Source organism: Equus przewalskii, chromosome 23 (assembly GCF_037783145.1).
Source record: "Equus przewalskii isolate Varuska chromosome 23, EquPr2, whole genome shotgun sequence".
Classification (NCBI taxonomy): domain Eukaryota; kingdom Metazoa; phylum Chordata; class Mammalia; order Perissodactyla; family Equidae; genus Equus; species Equus przewalskii.
In genome coordinates this window covers 2,517,835-2,536,613 of record NC_091853.1, presented here as the reverse complement: position 1 = coordinate 2,536,613, position 18,779 = coordinate 2,517,835, and the positions used below count along the sequence as shown (strand labels likewise).

At 51.2% G+C, this 18,779-nt stretch overlaps 1 protein-coding gene and 1 long non-coding RNA gene across 5 annotated transcripts; one reads left to right on the top strand and one right to left on the bottom strand.

Annotated features, from left to right (window-relative positions):
• Positions 1-253: 253 nt before the first annotated feature.
• Positions 254-14,914, bottom strand: POGK (pogo transposable element derived with KRAB domain). 4 transcript variants are annotated; one of them, XM_070591471.1, is made up of 7 exons: positions 13,996-14,304; positions 13,329-13,411; positions 13,100-13,233; positions 7,630-7,756; positions 6,786-6,881; positions 3,958-5,442; positions 254-2,144 (listed from the first exon to the last, which is right to left on the bottom strand). In XM_070591471.1, the coding sequence occupies exons 3-6, from the start codon at positions 13,229-13,231 to the stop codon at positions 3,971-3,973; spliced, it is 1,827 nt and encodes a 608-aa protein (XP_070447572.1). In that variant the 5' UTR covers positions 13,232-13,233; positions 13,329-13,411; positions 13,996-14,304; the 3' UTR covers positions 254-2,144; positions 3,958-3,970. The 4 variants fall into 4 exon arrangements, with proteins under 4 accessions (XP_070447572.1, XP_070447569.1, XP_070447570.1 ...); XM_070591468.1 differs by lacking the exons at positions 13,329-13,411; positions 13,996-14,304 and adding an exon at positions 14,637-14,914; XM_070591469.1 differs by lacking the exons at positions 13,329-13,411; positions 13,996-14,304 and adding an exon at positions 14,485-14,615.
• On the top strand, positions 14,841-16,969 carry LOC139078965 (uncharacterized). Its single transcript, XR_011532188.1, has 2 exons — positions 14,841-15,362; positions 16,784-16,969. It is a non-coding gene; the product is annotated as an uncharacterized lncRNA (long non-coding RNA).
• Positions 16,970-18,779: the final 1,810 nt, after the last annotated feature.

Below are 18,779 nucleotides of genomic sequence, written 5' to 3'. Positions count from 1 at the left end.
AAGAAAGGTGTTGATGCCAGGTCTCCCCGCACCCTTTTAAAAGCCAGTTTAAAACTAAACATCATTTTTCTTGCCTTTGTCTTCAAGGACACCAACATTACTTACACTGCCATCCCACGAACAGACACTTTTTTGATTCAAGGGTGTTAATACATTGGTACCAAACTGAAGGGAAAATTAAGTGTAAATGATAGTTTGAAATGTGACTTTTCACATTGTTAACAGGTAAATAAAACCACTATAGCCAATCGTCTTTATTATCAAAGTTTATTGTTGGGGTCAGTTCCTACCTACTGGGGAGTACAACTATATCTCAATATGTGCTATAGTAATTCTAGGGTAATAGCCATTCTGCAAAATAGTTGTACTGGGGCTCTGTTAGGCATAGATCATAATTAAGTCAGTGGAAGAACGAGCCCAGAAAAACCCTGACAGTAGAACCATTACTCTAGGAAAGTTCCAGTGCTATGCAACCTGTAAGGCATCACCTATCAGCGGATGATGAGACTCGAGGAGGCGTTGGGGAAAGGAAACAGGAGTTGAACCCATTTTCTATTCTTCTCTGCAACGTAACCGTGGCTCCAATGCAGGAACCCAAAACAAGGTCTTATAGAATCCTTTAAGCTCCCAAAGTAAGTAAAATAGGGCATAAAGAGGAAAGAGCCAGGAACCAGGACAGTGGAGGATAAATTAAGTGGAACTGGAGGGAATGGAAACTTCTGGAATGGCAAGTAGCTAGGTATAGATGCCATTTGAGATGACAAGGAATACAGTACAGGTAAAAGCAAATGGGAAAACAACTGATACATTGAAAATTTGATTCAGATACCAGAAATTGAGATTTCCCCTCTTGGAAGAAAACTGGTTTAAAAAAATGAGAAAGGTGAGTCACTAATAAATAGGAAAATGAGTACCTGAGTAGCAATAGGTGTTTCAAGATGCCAAGAACAGTATAATAGACAAATGAGCTGAGTCTATAGGAAGGAAAAGTGGTTATGGTAGCCTGTTATCCAGAGTTGACATTGGAATGACATTTCTAGCAATGGCTTTGTCTATGCGGTTCTGGCATATTTTTTGTAGCACAAATAACTCTGAAGGAATGTTTTTGTAACACTCGACTTATGTGGGAATGCAAATTACTATAGTGTAAAGATTCAAAGACTCCCACCCATTCCTGTAGGGTAGGAGGAGATTAGGAGTCTTGAAAAGCTGCAGCTAAAAGCCCAGGCCCTCTCACCACCCTTGTGATAGAAATATTAAAGAAATTAACAAAACAAGTATCAGATGAGTCAATGAGCCTTGTACCATGTAGACAGCAGATCATTTACGGTGACATCTCCTGCAGGCAGCCTGAGAAACAGAAGACTTTGTGTCTTAAATGCTGCCCTATCATTAAATATAATAATAATGAAAAATAGGGCCATTAAATGAGACCCTAAAAAAATCTAGCTGCCAACCAGATTGGGAAGATAAATAAAACAGCATAGTTTATTTTAACCTGTATCTTCCACACTAACCTAGTTTGTCTATAGAAAAGCCATCTGCTGGCACCCGGCCAGTGTGTCTGAACTTGGTTATCATTAGTGTCTCACTGTTCCAAAAGAGGAAATGTGCAAGGAGCAGGTGTGCATAAATGACACGTTTTGACAAAGCCTTCTCTGCAGTCATGACCTGTGTGGGGACAGGTTCTACCCTTGGAAGCATTTTTAAAGGCAGAAGAAAACATTTACTTGAGGTTTTCTGCACAGAAAGGATGCCAGTGGAGTTGGACCCACATAATGAGTCTCCTGTTGGTGCAGAACAAATGGTCTCTTCTCCAGGAAACACCTTTGTTCGTTCCTATTTACAGGTTTCTTCCGATGGACACATGGAGTAATCTCTAAAACAAGACAAGAAATGGGGCAGAAGCAGTTTCTTTCCTAAACATGTCTGATGAAATTAAGAGTCCTAGACTTTTCTGACACCTCATGGATGCCGGGCGGGGTTGGGTCGCGTCCCGGTCCCGGGATGGGAGCACAGGCTGCGATCCAGACTTGGGCTGTCGGAGCCCCACGGCCTCTTCCTGCTGTTCCCTGTACATCCACATTTCGAGGAATCTTCTTGAGGATTTTCCTCCCCAACTGTCTCAAACAAAGTTCCATTTGCTGGAAAACAGAGAGAACCTAAGTGTAAATTAACCCTTGGATTTTAGACATCGTATAATTTTAACAAACATAATTATATCATTAGATTTTCAAGTAGATGAGAAGAGGTAGTCTTATGCCCATATGTCTCCTAAACTCTCGCTCACTGAGAATCCCTATCTACTTATGTCACCGCCTCCGTCAGAAAAAGGCAGCTGCCCAGACAACTGTGGCAGTCGAGATGAGCAAAAGCTCACGGCTGACGTCAGACATAAGTGCCTAGGCTCAGAGTGGCAGCCTAGCTTCGTTATTTTCCCTTTCGTCTTCTGGCTGTTTTTGATCCAGTTCTTTGAGTGGCAAATAGCTTAGAAAATTAAAAATGCACAAAACTGTTATGTAACAAAGAGGGGAAAAAAAGGTACAATGAGAAAAGGATAAAAACAGCTATAGTTCAAAGTCTGATCCAACGGAGGCAGTACAGTGGTTAGCAGAAAAGGGAGGCTGGATTCATGGGGCAAAACAGGACGGGACACGAGAGGAAAAAAAGCAATTCGGGTGGTTTTGAATGTAATAGTAAGAACTTCCTGGCTCCGCTGTACTTCTAGGGACCCCAGAATGACAGCGGGTTCGGTGACATGAGCACACTGATTTGGGGCGGGGAAGGAGACGTAAGTCACTCCTCAACGTACACAGCCTGTGGGGGGGGGGGGGGGCGAGAGAAGATTTCTTTTAGCACTTCACCCGGAGGAAAAAAGCAACCCGGATGGAAATAAATACCTAACTACACTTTAAAAGAAAGAAAAAAATGTCAGATGGTTTCAGGGCCTCTGTAAGAGAAGGAAAGTCCTCTGTACGTTAAAACACTGTGTCTGAAGGAACAAGCTAACTGACAGACAGGGAAACGAGGACGAAGGCAAAGTGAGCTGTTTGTTCCCTCTGTATGTTCCCTGCTGTACGTGGCCATTCTCCTTCAAGGTGTGCGTGTCGGGGTGCAGACTCAAGCCACTGGTGATGTTTCTTAGTCCCCCACTCCCCACTTCCTTTTAAAGCTGTGTCCCTTCTCTACTCAACTCTGAAAATTCCAGGCCTATCGTCCTTGGCCCTCAGACTTGATTCACTGTAATCCTAAATATGCACCCCGTTTTATTTTCTTTTTTTGGTGCAGATTCAATTAAAAAATATGTCTCTTCAGACATCTGAGGACTACAAGAAGATTATCGTAACTGCTGACTCCACGTGAAGGTCATTATGAGAATAAGATGATATTTTAAAACACTTGAAATCCTAGGGAAAAGCAAGCGTAAGCTATTACTTGTATTTCCCAGTGGGCTACTGCAGACCCCAGGATGGAGGCCGGAGGCCAAGAGGGCACTTGGGGCCCTCCAGGCCAGCAGAAGTGAGCACAGGTCCCCAGGGGGACCAGGTGCACACACTGGCCCCAGACGTTCAGACGATTCATAAGGGAAAGGGAGAAGTTGGCTTTTCAGACCAAATGTTGTTAACTCAGCAATGTCTGACTATGCTCCTCCAGGCTCAGGTAATCTGTTTCAGCACTACAGCTCCCAGATGAATGTTCTGGCAGCTGACCCCTTGTTCCTTTTATGTATGATAGCAGGGCTGCTGGGCCCAGGCTGCAGAGCAAAATACCCAGAGTAAGCCAAGCAACAAAAGTCTCATATAAAGGAGAAAGTGCCGACGGCCAGTTCTCTACAGCACTGCGCTGCAGGCTCAAAGAGTTCTCGGAAATAGAGGACAATAACGTCAAGAGCAAAGCGTCTGTGGAACACAAACACGTCCCTTAGTGAAGCACGAGTTCTCGCGCCTGCCTGCTTACCTGTGCTCTCCCTTCAGTTGCTCTCTGTCATGCTCTCAGTGTCACATTCTTTGGGTGGTTCCCCTCCTCCCGGCAGCTCGCTCTCAATTTCCCACAGGACATCATCTTCGTCTTCCAAGTTGCTGGAGATGTGGCACTTCTTGAACCCCTGGACAATGGATTCGCTGGAGATGCTGTTCCACGCGACCATGACCCACTCCAGGAAGAGACCAAGGGGTGGCTTCTTGGCATTCCCGGTTGGGCTCAGCGCCAGGTTCCCCGCCAGAAGCCAGTTGGAGTACTGGGCCCGCACGCTGTCATTCAGCGGTTTGTAGACCACCACATCCAGCACCTGAAGCTGCGAGGTCAGGCCCCCTGGGATGATGACCATGTCAGTGTTCATGCTCTCCATGGAGCTCTTCACGGAATCAGTGGCGTGGCCCCGGAAGCCATTCAAAATCAGCATCCCCCGCTGCTTGGGCACGGCGCCAGTCCTTCGTCTCCACACCACTTCTAACCAGTCCTGCATCAAGTCCTCGGTCATCCATCCATACCGGTGGCAGCGGATTTCCATCCCACTGGGGAACTTCCCGGGGGGGATGTATGTGCCCCTCAAAATGATGTATGGAGGTAACTTCCTGCCATCAGCCAAGACCCCAAGCATTGCTGTGATTTTCAGTTTCTCCCTGCCTGGCGTCTTGACCAAGACAGGCTTCTCACCCTGGTTGTCAACAGTCACCCTTGACGGCACCTCTAAACAAATGGGCGTCTCGTCTGCGTTTCCCATCTGAGCCACCTCATAGTCATGCGCCCTGCGTAGAGCCAGCACACTGCGCTGGTAGGTGACGAGCTTCTCAGTCAGGTCTTCAGGCAGTTGCTGGGGCACGGGCACTTTATGCCTCAGGGACAAGTCATACCTTCGCATCATTCTCCGACACCAACCCAAGCTCGCCTTGAAGCCTTTCTCTGGAATGTTCATCTCCTGGGCGATTTCGAGAGCTTTCAGCTGCATCGCCTCCCTGGTGATAGGGTCCCCTTTGGCCTGCATGTATCTGACATACTCAGCCACACGCTGGTCCACCAGAGCAAATCGCCCATTCTTGGGGCCTCGGAATGCCCGCCGCATGGCGTGGGCATTCTGGAGCTGCGGCTTCACTTTGCGCCAGTCTCGGACATTTTTTTCCAGCACTCCAAACTGCTTGGCAGCCTGGCAGTTATTGGTGCTCTCGGCATATTCCACCACCATCAGCTTGAAGCCCGCATCGTAACTGCGGCGCATGCCCCGGCTGAACTGAAACTTCCCAGCGATATCATCCGCTGAGAGGTCATACCCCGGGAAGCCCATGGCCATGTAGAAGGGGTACCCCTCACTCCACTCGGGCAGCTCTGTGATGTCCCGAGGCAGACGGAGGCCAAAGCCATCAAGGTGCTGAGGCTGAGCAAACGGGGAGGTGGTACTCAGCGGGCCTGCCCAGTCCGGAGGCTTCACGTCAGAGTCTTCATTTTCTGGGAGACAAACGGGGAAGGGCAAAGATAATGCCAGTAAGGAAAATGATTTCTGGCTTATTCCCTGATTTCTTTTGGTTGAAAAGTCAAGAATACCTTAATCTGAGGTTCACCAAAAGTAGTCACTTTAATAACAGCTAACATATCCTAAGTCCTTACCCGCTGCAAGTTCCCACGGGTGACACATCTACCTGTCACAGTGACTGTGTGCATTACTGCTCCTCTGCAGATGAGGCCAAAGAAGTTAAGTAAAGCATCAAGGAAGCTGAGCAAGAAAGTGGCAGAGCTGGGAACCGAACACAGGGGCCAAGCTGGATCGCATAATAATTTTGTGGGCCATGTGTAAGTCAAAATAATCTTTCTGTGGATGAGAAGCCAAATATAGCCCATACTACCGCGTAATATTCCAGAACTTGGATGCATCATCGGCTGAATCACACCCCTTAAACCAAGAAAATCTATAGCAAAATCACACTTCACAAAGTTAAGTCTATAAGGCAGAAAACTGGTTCTGGCACACCAATGCCAGAACTGCGTCTCACTGTATGTTTATATTGAGAAGGTGCTCACAGAAATCCCAGATGGTTAGAGGAAATGACCATTTCTCACCAAAACTAAGGTGCCGTCAGTTGCAAGATGCACCATTATGTGCCGCTGAGAAAAAAATGCCACTAATTAAACTATGACATGCCATCATTTTTAAGAGGCATTCTCCATTTCAGAGATGTTAAAGTGGTGGGAGGAAAATGCATCTCAGAATCAACAAAATACGGCATTTTAAACTCTCACCTAAAGAGAGAAGGCAAATAAAACCAATCTGGCTGTTCGGAAGCTGTATTTCTGCAACTGCCACCCTCCTGACTAGGTTTCTTCTTAAAGGACCACATGCTCCCTAGACATTTTTGCTCAAATGTGTACTACAGCTGTGATTGCTTTTTCTATCCAAGATGAAAGGACAGGAAGGCAGGACAGGAACGTGTGCTTTCTCACACTATTTTCCTTAGTTTTCAGAGGTGTGTGGTACGCTACTGAGGTGGCCTCAGTTAGGATTTGCACTGGACCAAATGCCACAGGAGCTTCAATTTGCTTCATCCACATACAAGGTTGCACACGGAGACTTATTACCCCCCAGCTGACAGAGGAAGAAAGGGAGGCTTGGAGAGGTGAATAAAGTTGCCTAAGGTTACACAGCACTGGAAAGAATTTGAAACTCCAAAGCCCATAATCTTTCTGCCTCGTAACCCCATCTTACTCTTCAATACCCCACAGAATGTATATGGAAACCTTATCCGGCTTCAGAATGCTCCGATTGGATGGAGGCTGGATTGGTGTGATCGTAGTACCTGCAAAGCTTCCTCCTTGGAGCTGCCATTCGTCAGGATTCTGAGACTCCTCCCCTTCCAAGCGCGTGATCATGTCTGGCTTAGGGAACGGGAATTCTGTTTACAAGAGATAAAACAGGTAACAGCTATGTTACGTCTTGGAGCACTGCCAAAAGAAGTACTTTATAATACTTAAGGAACACTCCTCTCGCCCCAGTCTTCTCAATATGGAGATTTATGAAAGACGGGGAAGAGGGCTCGGGATACCTAAAGAAAAAATACGATGGGAGATAGGTCTGTCCAAGGGGATTTATGGCTCTCTGCTAACGGGGCCGGCACGAGCAACAACAAAGAAGACCCGCGTTTAGCAGGGAAGTGCGTGAACACAGCCCCTGGTCTGATGAGTACTCTGGTGCCTGTGAGCAAACTGGGAAGTCCCTCCACACGGTTACAGTCTAACGATACGGACATCAGGGCCGGGCGGGGAGCAGGGACTCTTTGGGGCATGTCCCTGAGCTTCTGAGGCTGACAGGGTGACAATGAGGCCTGCCTTCCCTCCTAAGGAACATAGGAGGCACAGGCCCAGACCTGTGGGGACACTTCTTAGGTTATGTCTTATTTTTTCTGACATAAATGCCTGGGTTGAATGAGGACGGTTCTGAGAGCTGGCACAAGTCGCTGAGTAGAAGGACACAATATTTATATCCTGCCTAAATCAAAAACAGGAAATCCAGTGGGCACAGGCATCGAGGGGACAGAGTCCAAGTACAGGAGAGAGGGATGTTGGACACACCAGCGAAGAGAGACATGGAAACAGTTCTCTGGGCTCAAGGCTTCTAGGAGACAGAAGAAAACAAAGCTTTACCCAGGGACAGCACAGTTTCGTAATTCATCCTCATGACTTCCCGGTACAGGGCCTTTTGTTGCTCCGTCAAAACTTCCCACTCCTCATCGGAGAAATATATGGCCACCTCATCGAATAGGGCCGGCACCTGGAACAGCGAACAGGCCTTTCTCAACGACTGACAGGCACATGCAGACACAGATGCACACAGCTTCGTCTCACAGGGAGGGACCTGACCTGAGGGAGCCTGTCTGTCCGCACTCACAGCTGCCAGAGGCAAAACAAGGACACGAGCTCAGGCCCCCGTGCCCGCGGGGTGCACAGAGAAGCACCTTGAGGAGAAAGTCCCACTACCCACCACCAGGCCAGGAGACACGGGACATGGCACCCTCACACCCTGCAGCGAGAGCTGCCCATGGCCCACCGCCCACTCGAGAACCTGGGACCAGCCACGCTCAGGGAAACACCACCAACACAACATGCTCATCCCCACCCCGCTCCCTCCCTCCCTCCCTCAGACCTCACCCTGGGGGGGTTCCTGCGCACTGTTCTCTGCTCCCAGGGGCACCAGCCCCAGCGTTTGACTCAGAACCCAAAGCCGCCCAGGGAGAAGCCAGCGAGAGAAGAGGCCCGTCTGGCCTTTCCCAATCCACAAGAGCATGAGCAGGAGGGAGAGGGGCTACTGAGAGCTGAAATTTATGGAGATACCAGAGCAAACTGCTCTGCTTTGATGCCTCCTGGGGCAGGAAGCCCTAGAAAGCCCTAGGGCCAGAGGAGTGGGCCCTGCCACGCTCCCCCCACTGCCCCGCCCACTGGGGGCATGGTGACAGGCAGCCAAGTCACCCAACCAACCACTTCTTGTTTATTCAACTATCTGCTTTTCCTTTTACTGTGCTTTTTCTTTCGGTCATTAAAAATCCTACTCCACAGCTCCTGTGCTCAGTGGGAAGAAATCGCTGGGCCTGTGTACCTGGCTGGTCACTTTGAGTTATGGCTGTCAAAGCCCCTCCCCAAGGCTGAATCTAGGGCCCAGGTGATTATGACCATGTTTGCCATCAGCTTGGAAAATTAGTGTCTGCACAGCCTGCAGCCTCTTAGGTGTCCGGCCCTCAACCACTGAGCCAGACCGGCCTTTCCTCCTCATTCCCGAAGTCCACCTACCTCACCCCCACCCTCACAGCACCTTACACACAGTGAGCGCTTCCCGGGAAAGGCCCTGTAACTGCTTCACTGATTCCCCCAACAACCCCATTTAATGAAGGAGGGAACAGCCTCAGAGAGGCCTATTTCTAGTCCAAAGTCACAAAGCTGATAAATGGCAGGGTGGAGATTTGGACCTAGCGCTGTCTGAGTTCAAGGCTCCAGCCCTTAGAGAGTAAAGCGCCTCCCTGGTGCCCAGCCCTCCACTCTGCCCACCTCCGAGCCCAGCTGCACTCAACTGCTTGCAGTTCCCTGAGCACACCGTCTGGCCCTCCTCATCTCAGCACAGGGTTCTCTCACTGCTGGGAGGCCCACCCACCTTCTAAGACTCAGCCCACACGCCTGCTCCCCGGAAGCCCGCCCCACCCCTGGATGTGTGCCCACTGACACATCCCGTGCTGCCCTGGGCTCAACATTATGGTGGCACTTATCATACGGCAGTGTGATCTCAGTTTACCTATCTGCTTACACACCAGAATACGTGCTCATTGAGGGCAGAACCCGTGCTTGTTCCGTTTCCTTAAGTTTAGAACACTTCCTGTAGATAGTAACCACTTAGTTGTTTTTGAATAAAAGATTTAAGCAAATAATCTCTGGATTTCCTTTCTCTTGTTCCACTTGGAATCATTTCAAATAATCATGAAATTTCATCTGTCACAAAACCGAGTCTCCTCTTTGCAGTAAGAATGGACAAAACTCCCTGAGTGAAATACCAGGAGGGACAAACAGACTGCACCAGGCTGGCCTCAGGCTTCTGCATTGATCTGGAGAGCCCGTCAGCCAGGAACTTTCCGCCACACCCCGTCCCCCTTCCCAGACTTTTAAACAGCTCTCCCTTTGGCCTTCTCTCTCCCTAGGAAATTCCAGATCTAGGCCATATCTATGTATAGTCCCTTTTCCTTTGCTGATAAAATGGGCCACAGGACTGGCTCTGCCTCTCATTTCAGAGGGGCCATCGATATTTGTAGAGGGTGACGCGTCCCAGGCCTGGTAAAAATGTTGGGAGCCTTGAAGTTGTGAGAAAGCAGCTGGAGGCTGCTGCCGGATTTGTTTCCAGCTACTAATGCCCAAGCCACGGGGGATCTTCCAACAAGCCCACATGATGCTCCAGAGGTGCACGGGGCAGTGGCTCAGACACCCTCCTCGCAGCCACCCTCTGAGAGCCGGGCAAGTCTTTGGCCAGGCCCTGCTGTGCGGCCTGCCCTCTCACCGCGGCCTTCCATCCGGCCGGGCACAGCAGAAGGCAAACTGGGCCAGCCTGGGCAAACCTCAAGTCAGGCAGCCGGTGTGCATCCCCCAGACACCCTTTCTTGGCCTCGCAGGTGGGGGTCCTCGGTCTCCGTGCTCCCCTTCCCTCAGCGATCAGGGCCTCAGCGGCCAGGTGGTCCTCCCTCAGCTGTGCACACGGCCGGCCTACCCACGCCCGCCTCTGGGACCAGGCAGTACTCATACAGCGCACAGCCTCAGCTGCTGAGCTGCACGCCACCCAGCGAGGATGCCAGGGACCTGGGGGCGGAGCGCCTGCTGCATGCCAGGCACGGTGTGGGGCAGTCCCACTCTTAGAGGTGAGGAAACAGAGCGGTTAAGTAAGGTGACCATGGTCAGAGTTAGGAAGTCTGACTCCAGATCCCGTGCGTCCTCAGTGGGCCACGGAGGCCTCAGCTGAACCCAGGCTTCCCTCAGAAAGACAGCCGAGGACTTTCCCTCGAGTCACCAAGGAGGGAGCTCAGGCTCCTCGGCCCAGCACCCTTCACCCTCAGGCTGGCCCCGGCCTGGCCTGTCCCACTTCTCGGCCTTCTCCCCTCCCACCCCTCCCACTCCGACAAGCCCTTCGGATGCCAGCTCCACCCGGGAGCTGCTCCTACTCTGCACACAAGCTTTCCTCTCTGGGGCTTTTGCTCAAGCCTTCCTTGTGCCTGCAGCGCAAGCACCCTCCCCTCCCTGGGCCGGGTCCACTCATGACAAAGACTCAGTTCAAAGAACATTTTTCCTTTTCTCTACTTGAAATTGTATTTCTACTCCAACTCTCCTATGGAATATTATCTTAATAGCGAGCACAGTTCTTAACTTTGAAAGGCCTAACATAATTCCCCACAACGAAAATACATATTTAAGAATCAGATTCACTTCTCTTCTTCCCCTAGTCTAATGCTGGAGGCTTCTCAGCCTCAGCGTCACTGACACTGTGGGCCGGGTAAGCCTTCGTTGTGGGGGCTGTCCTGGGTGCTGCAGACGTTCAGCAGCCTCCCCAGCCCCTACCCAGGAGATGCCAGGAGGATCTCCCAGCCTCCAACGCCCCCCAAGTCATGACAACCAAAAAATGTCTCCAGATATTGCCAAATGTCCCAAGGCGGGGCTGGGGGCCAAGCTGCCCACTACTCAAGGCCAGGTCTGTGCTCACCTGCTCTGGGTGGCCTCTCGGGCTCTCCAGCCCAAGCTGGAGTCCAGCCCCCTCCTGAACTGACTCCCCCTGCAGCCCAAATGCTGCCCTATTAATTATGTTGACCTCCCTGTCTTCCTCAGAGACTAGTGCCTCCACGAGCCTGGGATCTCATCTTAGTAACACCCAGCGCTGTGCTCAGCAACTGCGGATGGATGCCGGACTGCCCAGGGGCAGTCTTCACTGTGCTCTTTTCTCACTGTCTCAGCACACGCAGAGGTCCAATCACTGCACCCATTCTCCAAGGTTCTCCACTCTATCTGGATCTTCTCGGTTGGCCAAGTTAGCCTCAAAGCCCAGGGTTTCTACTGGCTTGAGGTCTTGCTCGGTGCTAGACTGCACTGACTTCTGCCCCTCCAGGTCTCCCCAGCTGCGAGGGTCAGAACCAGGGAGGAGGATGGGGTGGGCAAGGAACAGAGAACACCAAAGTGACAAAGGCAGAGCAGCCTACAGCCAGATGGCGAGCCCAGAGCCCGGTACTGCGGTGTTTTTTACTATTATTTTTTATTGAGGTATAACATGCATAACACAAAAATGCACTACTTTTAAGGGTCCAGCTCAGGAGGAGTTTTTAAGAATAAACATCAGTGTACACGTGTATCCTCTCTGTACCCCAGTTCCCTCCTGTGGAGAGGAGCTGGACGGGATCACTGGGAAGCACCGCGATCCTACGAACACAGATCTCACTGGAAGCAAAGGATGTTATGTATACTGATAATGTTCACACACGGGGGAAACTAAGCAGAGAAAAGGAATGTCAACTTGTGGCTTATTTAAAACGTTTACCATTCATGCCCAATTTTCATGAAGCCCAGTAACTACTGTAATTAGACATAATCATAACTGTAAATATTATTGCATTTACACGTTCCTAAGTTTACTCTAATTCTCTCACAGTGTCGTTTGGATATGCTCCATTCTCCCCGCCGCCTACCATCCCAACCCCTCAGCCCAGGCCAGCTGGAAATGCAGCTCTGCTGTGGGAACTCTTGTGAGCGGTGTTCCCACAGAACCCACGGCTTCGCGTCACAAAGCTCTCCTCGTGTCAGTTCAACGCCCCATGTCCTCTTTAGAATGATTCCCCTCAACTAGCAACAGGTGACGAAGACTCCTCGCCCAAACCTCAGTGAGGCTCCTCTGAGCCCACTTCTCCACCAGGCCTCCATCTTGGCTCCCCGCCTGTCCTCAGCCTGCCCAGCCCCGTTTTGGCAAGAATCTTGCTAAGTCAGTTTAGAAAAAGTCCCCCACCCTGATGTCTGCCTGCAGTAAGAATCCTGTTAAGTCCGTTTAGCAAGGATCCCCCTACCCCTGATGTCTACTCTTAGTAATTTTCCATCCACTGACCCGTCCACTCTACTCCTGGGTATCAATCCCCTCTCGTCTGTACTGTCTTCAGTGTTGAGCCCCATCTCTCTCCCCGACTGCGACAGTCTTGACAGCTATCTCAATAGTCCTGAAGACAGTCGTCCTTACCATCTTAACAACTGTTAAAACAATTTTTTCCTTAACACAGGACAGCCAACGTTAAGTTGGTGTCGACGACGTGCCTGGCATTGAGCAGGGTGTAGGGGCACGAGTGGTTCAGGAGAGAGACGCAACCTTGGCCTCCTGGACTCCCAAACCTGACGATGATGAGCTTCATGGCTCAAGGGGCTGCTCCAGTGACCTGCTCCGCCATTCCTCAGAGTGCCTTTTAAAGCCACAGGACTGTTTTCTCAGGAATGCAAACACACCAGGCTGGGCTGGGCTATTTTTACTTCCTCTGTCTGCCTGAGGAGGAAACTTAAAACAAGCCAGGCTCCCAGGCCTGCTCATCACAGCCGTGTGCGGACCCCACACCTTCTTACTTACCCATCCGCCCTCTGAGCAGATTCGCACTTTCTGCATATCTGTGGGACCATCCTCCAGTTTCCGGCTCTGAATCTCTTCTTCCTCTTCCTCCACCTTCAGGGTCAAATTGAGAGGGTAAGCTGTGGACTCCATCTCTGCAAGCAAGATTCAGTTCAGAAAAGTCAGGCACTGGTATGAATGCTTCAAGCTTCAAAGCCTGGGGTGTCGGAGTGGCTCAGGCTACACAAACCTCTTTAGCCCCGTTGGGCCTGAAGGAAGGGAAGGAGCAGAGTCAGACCCTGGAGGAAGGGCTTCAGGGTAAGCACCAGGAAGCTAGAAGGTGACATATTTAAATATGATAAGAAGGGCCAGCATACCTGGCTGCCTTCAAATATTTAAAAACCTATCTGTGGAAGAGAGACCAGACTGGTTCTATAGACACCCAAGGGCAGAACAGGACGGTGGGGAAACATTCCCGAAGAGGTTTAAAGAGTGCGCTGAAAGGTCAAACTTTCTCACAGCCAGCGCCACCCAAACATGTTAGCAGCAGCAGGAGAGGGGTGTTGGCCTCCTATCAATGAAGGCATCTGAACACAGAGAGGACACCTCCTCAACTGGGTTGTTCCTACAGGCCAATTAAGCATCAGGAGGTTGGCTGGCCCAGGATACCCATCACCTGGATTTTCCAGATTCAAAGGTTCTGTCCCTGAGCTGTTTCAGAATAGACTCGTTCTGCCTTAAGCGACTTTTCAAGCCTGGCAGTCAGCGACACACGGTGAGGGGTAATGCCTGGGGACCCAAGATGGTGCAGAAATCTGCTGGGGCCAGGCCTTGGGGCGCACCCCCAGTGGGAAATGACTGGTCGCCTCTGGGCCGAAGAAAATTCTCTCCTGCTGAGCTCGTAGGCCAGCACGTACAAAGGGCCTCGCTCCTGTCCTCTAGGGACGCGGGCAATTCCCAGGTGGACTGAGGGTGCATCCTGCGGGCCGCGTCCTCCCGGGCTTCCAAAGAAAAGCTCCCTCCCGAGTCCAAAGTCGGCTTGCTATTTCCAACAACGACAGGCGACCGCGGCAGGGATGGGTCTGGGGAGGGCGGAACAGCTTCAGATCCCGGGAGCTGGGGCCGGAACTTGGCTAGGGCCTCCCCGCCGGCTCCGGGGCAGGAGGTGACGGGCGGCGCGGGGGCCGCCGGCGGCGAGGTGCCCGCGGCCAGGGCCGCCGCCGCCCACCCGCCCGCTCCCCGCGCCCCGCCCGCGCAGCCGCCGCGCCCCGGGCGCGCTCCGATGCTCCAGCCATCTTGTCCCAGTTCCCTTTCTCCGCGGCCCCGCGCCGGAGCGCTGCCGCCGCCCCCGCCCCCGCCTCCGGCCGGCCCGCCTCCCCGGCCGGCCCGCTCCCGGCCCGGCGCACCTGCCGAGCGGCGGCAGCCGGCGCCGCCTGCCTCCCCGGCCGGCCCGCAACAAAGGCGGCGGCGGCGCTGGCAGCTGCAGGCTCGGCGCCCCCGCCCCGCCGCGGCCGAGCCGCCCCGGGCCCGCGGGAGGGGCCCGCCCGCGCGCACTCACCGCCGGGCCGAGCGGCCGGCGCGGGCCGGGCCGCGGGGGGGGGACGCGAGGGCTCCGGCCCGGCTGTCACAGCGCCATCCCCGCCGCCTCTCCGGCTACCCGTGCGCGCGGCCCCTCGGGAGGGAGCGGCGAGGACACGTGGTGGGAGGAGGGAGGGTCCGGCCGGAGCTGAGGGTGTTGGGAGGCGAGGGGAGGAGCGCGGCTGATGTCAGCAGGCCTCGGCGGCGCCCGGGGACGCCGGCCGCGCCTCCTCCCGGCGCCGCTTCCGGCCGGGCCCCGCGGCGCGCTCCTCCCGGCGGAGCTCCCGGCCCTCGGCGCTGGCCGCGCGGGCGAGCTCTCTGCGCGCTCCGCTCCCCGCCGGTGCTGTCCGCTGCCGAGGCGCTGTGTGCGACCTCGGCGGGCAGGGGGCAGGAAGAGCCCGGATTTCTTTTTTAGCTGAGTGTAACCTGGGCGCGCACATCCGTGTGCTCTTTTGCATTCGCCAGTGGTTTGCACTTGCTTGGAGGAGCGCTCAAGGCACTCTCGCCCTGCTTCAAGGAACGCGTTATGAAGAGGAGACCAGCAAGGCGGCGCGGCGGGGTGAGGAGGGGTCCCGGATCATGGAAGCATGCTCATATTCTGGCAGGCATATGCCCAGAACTTCGTTCGCAGCATACATGGAGAAGGAACTTCCTGATTTTTGTAGTTGTTGCCTGTTAAATCCCAAGATGGACTCTCGTGGACGAAGTAAGTGTATAGAAGGCGCTTATCTAAATGTTCAAAGGAGTTGTTCGCGTGCAGCTCTGTGGACAATACAGCAAAAATGAGGCGAGAAGCCCTGAAGCCCTTCTCATTCCGGAGCAAGACTCGGGGGTTGGTTTTTTGTTGGGAACCTGTTAAAGAAAAAATTATTCTGACACTTGTTAGAACGGTAAAGAGGACTTTTATGAAGATTGTTAAGATACCCGTCAAGACTATGGCTGTAGGGGAGAGAGAAGCCACTCAACTCAGAATACGGCAAAGTCATGTTGGGGAATTACAGCCCGGGAACAGAGTGGAGGGGTCCGCGGATGGAAAATTACTGAGAGGAGACATCAGGGGGAGGGGAATTCTTGCTAAACTCATTTCGCAGGATTCTAACTGGCCGGGCAGGCCAAGGTATCAGATATCAGAGTGGGGGATTCTGTGTGATCTGATTTCTCAGGATTCTTGCTACAACTGGGCCCCGAAGGCTGAGGACAGGAGGAGGAGTGTGTGCCCAAGTCAGAGGCTCGGTGGAGAAGGGGGCTCAGAGGACCCTGACTAAAGTTTGGTCAAGGAGAGAGTTTGTCAGACTTTTCAGACTGACCCTGAGGCCTGAGTACCTGCTGAGAAAGATCTCCAAATTTTTGTGGCCACTTCTGTTTATTTGTATGTGAGTCTTACTTCTCTCTGCCAGAGGAGAGGCTACTGTGGAGCCGTGGAGCTCTTGACACATAAAATATAGTATGACAATCACATCTTTGAAGTGTAATTATGTCAGACAACCCAAGAGCAGACAAGGTCTGATCGATGGATGGAGATTATTCAAATATTGGGAGAGAGGAGAATGTTAGAATTTTTTGTTTCTTTTAATAAACCGTTCTTTTTCTAATTTAGCATTTTTAGAGCAGGAGTGACATTTTAGCTCAAATTGGTTCATATTCCCATCTTAACTTTTCTGAGGAAACGGCTGGTTGAGATGGGAAAGCGAGGAGGGTGTCAGGAACAGAACAGTACTAGGGGCATTGTTGGCATCTCACCTTCTTACGAAAAAGATATTAATACAGGTTATGAGATAACCAAAGAGGACTACTATGTTAGGGTTTTAGACCCTGCGAGCCCTAATCTTCTCATGCAGCTTTGATTAGGTTTTCCTTGGGAAGAGGCCAGCCAACAGTGGCCCACCTGAATTCTTGACTTTGAACTCTCAGCCCCATGCTCTCAATTATTGTCATGGGACCCACCTTTGGGCAAGTCCATAATTGCTAACTAGACTTACTCTAGGAGCAGGGTGCTGGGGTAGGCACAGTGCACTGGAGACGTTCATGTTTAGGTGGCTTTGTAAGTTGGGTCACTTGTCTCTGCCTGGGTTTCCTCATCTTCAGAAAGAGGGAGTTAAACCAGATATTTTCCACATTTCCCCTCAGGTCTATCATTCCGTGATTCCATTCTCCATGAGACTTCATCTTGGTCTGAATGGGGAGTGACGGAAGCTAGTCTTTGGGACAGAGCATGGTTTTGGTAATTTGGTAAGATGAATTTCTGTTAGTAGATGGTTAATAAATATGAGCAGAACACCTATGAAATCAATATATAATTCTTTAATAATGCTATTGGTCTGAATTCATCTTTTCTCCTATTGCATTTTGCAATACACAAGCCATAGGGATTCTAAAGAGTCTAAATCCCACAAAATATGCATTTTGAACTTTAGTGTCTCCTGGTGAATACGTATTTCTGACCTTCAGCAGAGGCCCCACTGCCCTCAGGTCAGCATAGCTACTGGCTCCCGTGGCTCCAGTCCTCAAGGACTATGGTGGGTTGAATGTATAGTCTTGATTCTTTGCGTCCCTGTGGTAGTGTTACACAGCACATCCTGCTAAGTTCTTACACATGCAGAATGTACTTCAACGTCCTTTCACTTGGGCTGGCCATGTGACATGCTTTGGCCAGTGGAATGTGGGTAGAAGTGGCTGTGTGCTGATCCTGAGCCTAGGTCATGAAAGGTCTCACATGTTTCTGGATGCACCTCTGGGAGCTTCTGTCCTCTGCCATGACAACAACATGCCTAGGTTGTCACTGCTCCTCCAGCCTGGCCTCCAGAATGAGACCTGTGTTACACAGCCATCCTGACCAACACAAAGACCGATGAGCGTGAGAGGAGATCACTGTTTTGTTTTAAGCTATTGGGTACTGAGTTGGCTTGTTATATAGCATTTTTGTGGCTATAGCTAATTGAGACAGTGGTCAGAGGCAACCTTCGACTTAGGGCTCCCAACATTGGGCCTCATGGGGATGCTCTGAGGCAGCAGAAGGGAGAATTGCCCCTTTCATGGTGAAAATCCTTGACTACGTGGACAAGGAAATCCTAGATTAAGAGAAGGGGAGGGCATGTCACTGCTGACTGTATCTTTTTCTTCCCTGGGATTCTGGCACTTCAGAGGAAGATCAAGATATGATCCCAACCGTAGATATTTCTCAGTAAAGCCTCAAGATATTCCTGGGGGGTCTTGATTAAATAGTAAGGGAAACCCTGCTCTGGACAGTTCTTGGAAGGGCTTAGAAGGTTCCTAGAGAGGAAGCACATGGTGGTTAGAGCACCTGAGAGGGCTAAGGCACACTTAGATGTTTGTCTAGAAGAAGAGGAAAGAGAATTGTAACAGTGTAATACTAGCTACTGCAAAAAACAGACCCACAAATGTATAAAGGCTGGAACACAACAGAAATTTATTTTTCATTTATGTAACGGTCCTTAGTGGGTGTTGCTGGTCCACGGGTGACTCTCCTCCGTGCTGTGATGTGGGGGCTCAGGCTTCTTCTGTCTTGTGGCTCTGCCATACTCTCGGGCCTTGTAGTTTTCTTCATCCACTAGAGTGAAGGGGAAAGAGGGAACGGAGACATCACACCCTTTTCTTGGCCCTGAAGTGACGCACATCTCTTTCGCTCACGTTCCATTGGTTAGGATCAGTTACCTGGCCACATTCATATGAGAAGGGGCTGAGAAATGTAGAGCGTGTCTGGGCAGTTACTTTACAGAGACCGCTCCACACATTGAAAAGGGAGCCTGGATTTTTGTCTCTGCCACAAAAAGAAAAGGGATATTTTTCTTTCAACAGTTTAAATATTTCACTCTACTCTTCTTGCTTGCAAGGTTTCTAAAGAGAAGTGCAATGGACTTCTTATCTTTGTTTCTCTATAGGAAAGGTGGTTTTTTTCTCTGGCTTCTTTCAAGATTTTTCTTTCTGTTTTTGATCTTCTGCGGTTATATGATATTCCTAGGTGTAGATTTTTTGGTATTTTCCTGCTTGGTATTCTCTGAGCTTCCTGGTCTGTGGTTTGGAGTCAGTCATTAATTTTGGGAAATTCTCAGCTATTAATACTTCACATATTTCTTCTGTTCCTTTCTCTCTCTTTTCCTTCTGG